This window comes from Sinohyriopsis cumingii, chromosome 10, assembly GCF_028554795.1.
Source record: "Sinohyriopsis cumingii isolate HCF-2022 chromosome 10, ASM2855479v2, whole genome shotgun sequence".
Classification (NCBI taxonomy): Eukaryota; Metazoa; Mollusca; class Bivalvia; order Unionida; family Unionidae; genus Sinohyriopsis; species Sinohyriopsis cumingii.
Window position 1 is genome coordinate 11,755,210 of NC_142970.1, and position 7,577 is coordinate 11,762,786.

The 7,577-nt window shown below is 32.5% G+C and overlaps 1 protein-coding gene across 1 annotated transcript; it reads right to left on the minus strand.

Annotated features, from left to right (window-relative positions):
- Positions 1–4,981: 4,981 nt before the first annotated feature.
- LOC149789597 (uncharacterized) lies at positions 4,982–6,500 on the minus strand. Its single transcript, XM_089973334.1, has 3 exons — positions 6,315–6,500; positions 5,988–6,092; positions 4,982–5,143 (listed from the first exon to the last, which is right to left on the minus strand). The coding sequence occupies exons 1-3, from the start codon at positions 6,496–6,498 to the stop codon at positions 4,983–4,985; spliced, it is 450 nt and encodes a 149-aa protein (XP_089829460.1). The 5' UTR covers positions 6,499–6,500; the 3' UTR covers position 4,982.
- Positions 6,501–7,577: the final 1,077 nt, after the last annotated feature.

The following is a 7,577-nucleotide window of genomic DNA, read 5'->3' on the forward strand; positions in this document are numbered from 1 at the left end:
CTATATGCAAATATATACTGCACTACATAAGTACTGTCTTGACCTTTGTGTCACATTTATCAAAGTCACTAATAGCAGATCACAAATATGTGCAAGAGATATAAAATCTCAAGGCTATATTGCTTACTATTAAAAGATATGTTTATGCCATGTAAACAATATGTGTATACTAGATCAGTAGTCTCACATTATCATGGGTTTATCTGGTTTGTCTGATTTTGTAGGTTTGGGTTTAACACCTTATTTCAGCGCATGATAGGCTATATATCGCGGCCAGTATAAATCCTGATAGAGGAAGAACTGAGAATAACCTGGGGCAAACCACCAACCAATGGAAGATAATGACAAGATTTCTCACATATCCACACTGGCTGAACTCAAGACTCGAACCCATGCGGGCAGAGGTGAGATGGCAGCTTGGTAAAGGTGAACACTTTTGACCACTAATGGTCACCCCAGCTGGTTCCGTAAATGACTATGCACATTAGGTCTCATTGGATTGAAAGAGTGCAAAAAGGTGAGATGGCAGCTCGGTAAAGGTGAGCACTTTAGACCACTTGGTCACCCCAGCTGGTTCCGTAAATAACTATGCATATTAGGTATCACTGAATTAAATGTGTGTAAGTTAGATCTTGCACATGTAAATTTGATATGGTCAAGTTATTCTTGTCCAGATGTATCCAGAACTTAGTTGTTACAACTGTTGGCAAACTCAGGACAATGAAAATGTAATGAATGAACAAACATAATTGCGCAATTTTTTTACCAGCATGCAATGGTGTAGTATCTTGTTTAACATGGTCAAGTTACTTCAGCCTGATGTGTGTACACATTAGTTTTTATAAAAGCATGTGAAATTGGGTCCAAAGTATTGAATGTGTAAGACACAAACAGCTGACAATAAAAATGACACTCAAGCATGATCATGTTTAAAAAGGTCTATGAATAGGTAAGATCAGACACAATGCACACAACAATGATAATACAGGTTTGGGAGCTGATTTGTTTGAATAATTGAAGATGGAAATAAAATATTGAGAAAATAAACAAATTTATGATTGAAGAACAGATGAACACACAAGTGGGTAAAATGCTATATTTCCGCCCAACTTAGTGAGTTGAAAATAACCTCAATGCATTTCTTGACATCAGCATGAGATAGCTCTTCTTTGTCAATGCCATTTTATATTCAAACAGAATATAAACCAAAATAAGATGATGCGCGTGTTCAGGGACCAAAGACTAATACCCAACAGCTTGGTTTTAAACAATCAGTTTTATTTTACCCATGTAAAATCGCTCAATTTAAACAACATGCGTAAATTTACATCTGAAAATAAACCATAAGTATATACTTAAAATGCAGCTCAAGTTTTTAACATTCTATAACAAGACAAGTGCCACTCAAAGTAACCTATGCTGTACTGACCAAAAACAATTCCAAGGAATCCAGGATAAAGATTGTTTCTTCAAAACTGCTGAGTATTGAAAGCTATTTATTTACAGAAGCGATACTAAGAGAATGACAAACATCACATGATATCATATTAAAACTATAAAGTGCGCAGATTCAGGGATTATCTAGCTATATGAAAACACTTCCAAATAACAATTTAACCATAACATATCGTAAGTTAGCTGTTGACCTCATGGCATGGAGCAGCACCTATTATTAGGAGTGGTATTTGGGAAAAGGGGAGGTATCTGGTGATGAGTTTCAAATATAAATTTAATCATATAAGGCATTATTTGCTGTTTACACATGCTGAAGACAATTAAACCAATACAATATTCCAACACTAAACCCCCTGCATCTCCAAATCACACACATACAAATACCATCCAAACCATAGATGCCGCTATCTTGGATACATACAAACGAACGTTGAAATAGATGTAAAAATAAATAGTCTTTAGATCAATGCTTCTGCCATTAATGTAATAAACTAAATTCTCATTTACTTTGTGTAAATCAAGAATGTGTAAAAGGATATTAGTAGTTTAGTTTGAACTGCTGCCATTTAGACAAACAAATATGCATAATTCATGAAAGTAAAAGATACAAGTACAGTAGATCAAGAGTTTAACATATTAAACAAAATCTTATGTCATGAGAAAGGTGTTACATCGGTTGCAAATGTTAGTGTTTCAAGAAACAAAACCTCAAGGTATGCTTATGACCCTTACAATTACGAAGCAAACTATTTACTTGATTACAAGTAAAATAAATTCAAAAACTGAAATTGTCAAGCAAAATGTTAAGGACAGTCACAAGTTTTAATATGTTTGCAATGAGGATGTCAACACTAGTTATCATCAAAATGTCTCTTCTTAGCATAGTAATGGTAAAGTTACTTAGAAAGCATAAAACTAGCATAGATTTTCTGAACAAATAAATTATTTTTAGCCATTTCTAGTAAGTAACAGGAACAATGACCAAAACTGTCAGCATCAAACAGTATTTTGATAAGGTCTATATGCTACCCAATTTACAACATTCCTAAATCATACATAGTATAAAGTTTGGTTTGATTGACATGTCAATTTTTGCCACATTTATATATTTGTAAACAATTATTTCAGTATGGAATGTTTGTTCAGTAAATATGGAAAATCATACAAACTTTCAGTTTAGATGGTACATTTCTTGAAATTCATTGAAAATGGATTTGTGTATTTAAACTTTTTTTTTTCTCAAAACCTTTAGATTTACATGTGCATTTTATGCTGGGCAACCAGCTTCTGTTGATGTCTACCGTTACAGACTCCTAAGATTTGCCACATAAATTTACACCTTTTCATATTTTAGATGAAGTATGGTGTCATAAGTTATTCTTTAAGGAAGAAACGAGCATAGTTACTAGATGGATTCAATATGGTTATACTAGATAACTGATATGCAACATGCACCCAAGTGTCTCGCTTTGTGCCCATCATTGTTACAGGAGCATTACAAAATAGAGGTCATGTTTAATCAGTTTTTTCCTGTTGATTTCATATTAGATAATTCAGATGAAATATGTACCACAGTTTAAGGTAGTATTATGCGTGACACCTAGTGTCTGAAAATGAGAAATCTTGGATTTATTACAGAGTGTTGGTGATTAAAGTGGCCAAGATATGAGAGAAAAACTAAACAATCAGGTGACAGTAAATAGTTAGTTTGCAGTACAGAACAGTTAGCAACATAGGAATAAATCATTACAAAACTTTTTCATATCATTACATAATTGGTTAATTAGTACTTTAGAAGAAAAAGTCAAAGTTTTTCAACTTGATGACAGTTGGTGGAGTTCAAGGGTTCATGCCAAAAAATGTTATGTTTTGAAGACTCAAATATACATCGTAACAGATAAGGACAATGTTCTGCAACAGTGGGAAAAAGCAATAAATGGAAATGCCATGCTATGTATATACCAAGATTTAACTGACGTTTATGAATGGTTTTGCCATGCGCATTTCAACAAATAAGTTTTTAAGATAAGAAGCACCTGTTATTAAGTAATGCTACTTTTAAATGCTACTTTTAAATAAAGGTATTGAATGCTTTGAAGTTATTTGTAGCTTTGTTACTACATACACATACTGGTCACAAATATAACCCCACCCCACCCCTCTGGAAAGGTTACCTGTCTTATGTGGCCACTTTTTTTGCAGAAGCAGTGGCCGTGTAAATGAGGGACCACTGTATAAATAATTTATATAAATCAAGTTATTAAAAGTTAGATAAATTTTTTTGACACAATCATGAAATCAGACAAATTGACATATGTGTTATGTGCAAATTAACATATTGGCAAATATAACTGCTGCTAGTGGCAGAGTAAAAACTTTCTTTAAGGTCAACACCTTCTGCTAACAAAAAGCAGTCTCTCAAGACAGTTGCTCGACAGGTTTCAAAGTGATAATTTACAAAGGAATACCCACAATTACCGTGCATGCAATTTATTCTTTATGCAAAATTGTTGTTTAAACATTTCATTCACTTCAAATAATTTTACATATCAATAACGATATGCATGTATATATAAGCCTTTGTGTTTTGGAAGGATTACATAAAAGTCAGTGGTGTTTATCTGTTTGTGGTTCTTCATAGCCGTGTGTAAATGCTTATTTTACCTGAAAATCATAGTTGCTGGTCATGATCTAGCAAGGGTCCTTCCATACAATTGGATACATATATAATTTCAATGAATGCATGATGATTATGGTCATAAATAAAAGATGGTTACTCAAGACAGGTTCTACTGTGCTGTTAAATATACCAGAAATAAGCTTTTCCATTTGTATATGGGCTTAGTCCAAACAGAATCAGATGTTTTCATCCATAAATAGCATGACAACAAAACAGGAATGAGTATCATGCATAAGCCACTGATCGCAATGCAAAGATATGATTTATCGATATTTATGACACACATGGTAACAAGTCATTTTTAATACATTTGATAATATCACTGATAGACTTTGAGAAGAACACTTTCATTTGAAGCAAGTATACGAAACAAGCAGTAACGTGGTGCAAGAAGTACCAAAATGACTAACAATTGCTCCATCAAAAACATATCTGAACCTGTTGTGATCTTAACCTCTGATACAGGAACAATATCAATTCAAAAACTATAAGAGATGCCGATATGGGAAAAGTGTCATGAAGATATTTAAAAACCACTTAAAGATGAAAATGCAAATCAACCAGGAGACAGTTTCCATAAATTTGTAATCCAATTTTCTAATTTCAGTAGAAATTTTATATTATCTTTTTTTTAATTTTGTATACATTTGACAGACAATACTTTGATTTTGTCAGAAAAAGAGGTAGTTAACCACATGAAAACTAACCCTTCAGTTTTAAAACTTTAGATCAAACAATAGTTTCATTCTTCAAAAAAAAAAAAACGTTGAGGAATTCTTAAAACTTAACGAAATCCTCACTTAAAAAAATCTAGCCATCCCCCCCCCCCCATAACTAAATCACGATTTTATGATTGTAATTTTTTCATTTTCTGAGCCATAGTATCTCGAAACTTCTTTCGTTTATTGAAAATCTTAGTTTGAATTTTCTGTATCTTCTCCTTCATTGGTAGGTTCTCAAGTTCTTGTAACTTTTCAATCGCGATAAAGTCAGCAACATCTTTTCGTCCTGTCAAGAGACATTTGAAAACAACTATTAAATATTATTTTCACTTTTGTTTTCAAATGTCTGCTTATCAACAGTGTTTTCTCCAAGATTCTGCAACAATGAAGGAATTTTGCTATTGATACATTTATAAGACAAGATTTTAAATGTTAAGTTCTAAATTTGTTAAAGATAATCATGCCACTAATTTGTTTCAGAATTTATTTTCAATGTCAGATGTGTTTCCTTTCATAAGTCAGCTTGAACAAAGTAGACAATCTTACCCATATTAATTCATCAGGATATTCGTCCCTCATTGTGTATATATCCAGTAAAATATTTTCATAATACACCACTCCCTCAATAACCAGTGCCATGATAACTCTCGAAACCGCTTATAACGCGGTGTCAGGCATGGATCCCATTCTTTTAAACCCGAAAATACACTGTATATAATACCAAGCATCCACATGCCTGTCCAAACAGTACATACAATTGCATTTATTTATTGAATTCTTCATCAGAAATGTCCAATTCAATTATTCAAATTGACCTTTTTTATTATAAAAAAAACAGAATCTTTAAAAATGAAAATGCCAAACATCAGCAAACAAAGCCCTAATCCAGATCTAAGTTTTTCCTTGAATGTTAACATGAAACCAACAATATAAAATAGCTTGATTCCAGAAAAGATATGTATTCTAACAGAGTAAAAAAGGATTCTTTTAATTTCTGCAATTGCATCTCAGTCAGGTTTCTCAATTTATTAGCAGTAAATGACAGTAAATTACCTTGAGATTGCCAAATAGATTTTTTTCTATTAATTTTTCTTTCATTATCCATTGTGTATTGATTATTTACAACTTACCTGGAAGTAAACCACAATTTCCTGCTCCATCTTCCTGTATGAATGATTTGAATTTATTACTTAAAATGGAGGTACTCTTTGTGGTCCATCGCACATATGGGTGTGCTGGAAGGTAAAAATATAGACAAATTTTAATTAGTCCTTAAAGTTATTAAAAGTGCTATAAAGATATTAAGTGCAATGGACATAAGAGAGAATAATATCAGCATATTTGTTCCAGGTGAATGGCCTATTTGGTCCAATCCAGCCAATTCCTCATAATGTAACTGTTTAATTTCACTTACTTTATCTGTACATGACATAAATGGAACAGTGAATTGTACATACCTGTTTCCCTTATGTTTAGCACAGAACTTGTTTTAGCCCTTTTTGTAAAAGACACTTTTTCTATCTGGTCTTCATTTGCCAGTTCTTTTTGTTGTATCTCTGGAATTGCAAATATGATATCTAGCAGTTTATATTTTTTCATCACTAATAAAATGCTTGGAAAAAAGAATACTGATATAGGCATTATAAGATAATGTATCCTCCTTTTCTTTTGATTTGTGCTTATAAGGTGGGGGTCAGGTGTGGATCCCATTTTTGAAACCATAAAATAGCCCCAAAATTTATCTTTATTTGTTCAACTTTAAGAAAATCGCGATCAAAATTGGATAATGGAACTTTGATACATGGCTCGTTTTATCATAAAAAATGGGAGATAGGACCTGAAAATTTTAATCAACATAATCAAATATCAAATGTAAAAATAAGTCATACAATATTTTATATTTTCTTTCCAAATGACATTTGATTATTGAAAAGGGGGCGCTGAGGAGAACCAAGGGGGCAGTGGTCTGAAAAAAGTTTGGGAACCACTGGTCAAGAATGATTGTTGGTGTTTTCTGGCGCAATCATGATTGACAAGCTTCTTGGGATGGATGCATGGAAGAATAATTGTCCCAAATCAAGATATCTCACAGCATAATTAAAGCAATTTAAATATGGCTTTTTTCTGATTCTGTTATGACTTTTTTAACATACTATTAATTATTTCATAACTGTAGTAAAACAAATGAATGCATCACATTCAATAAGGCCTAAATGGAACAATATCTACCTGATTCCTCATGCCAATAACAGGAGTTGCTGTGAACCTGTTTGTGCAGCAAGGTTCCATCTCATCCTGGTCTGAAATAGACAACATATATAAGTAACTGATTATCTGCAGGCTCTATTGTTCGTGTGTTACAGTGAGTTAGAACTGATCATTTTATTAACTTTTAGTTACATCCGATAAAAATGAACAAAGAAATAATATGTAACTATGGGATGCTCCACCATTTACTTTAAAATAGAAAATTAAGCTAATGTCAACTGAACGTTGAAGAGAATTTTAGTGAAAAATAATTCTGACATGATTCCCAACACAACATAAATTATTGTACATCATATCCAGTCAGATTTCACAATCATGTCAACATACAGTGGACTCCTATCTCATAGCAAACAAGTTAACTGGTCACAAATACACAATTCAGTTGCATTTTAGCATATTATACAAGGCACACATGGAAGTAAGCTTACATTGTCTTTTAACTACTCTTTCAT

Bases quoted from the DNA above. Each gene is read 5' to 3' on its own strand.
- LOC149789597 (XM_089973334.1), bottom strand. From the start codon at position 6,498: ATGCCTATATCAGTATTCTTTTTTCCAAGCATTTTATTAGTGATGAAA. The intron at 6,093-6,314 runs GTATGTACAATT...TTTACCTTCCAG, and splicing joins GCTAAACATAAGGGAAACAG to CACACCCATATGTGCGATGG. The intron at 5,144-5,987 runs GTAAGTTGTAAA...GTCTCTTGACAG, and splicing joins AAATTGTGGTTTACTTCCAG to GACGAAAAGATGTTGCTGAC.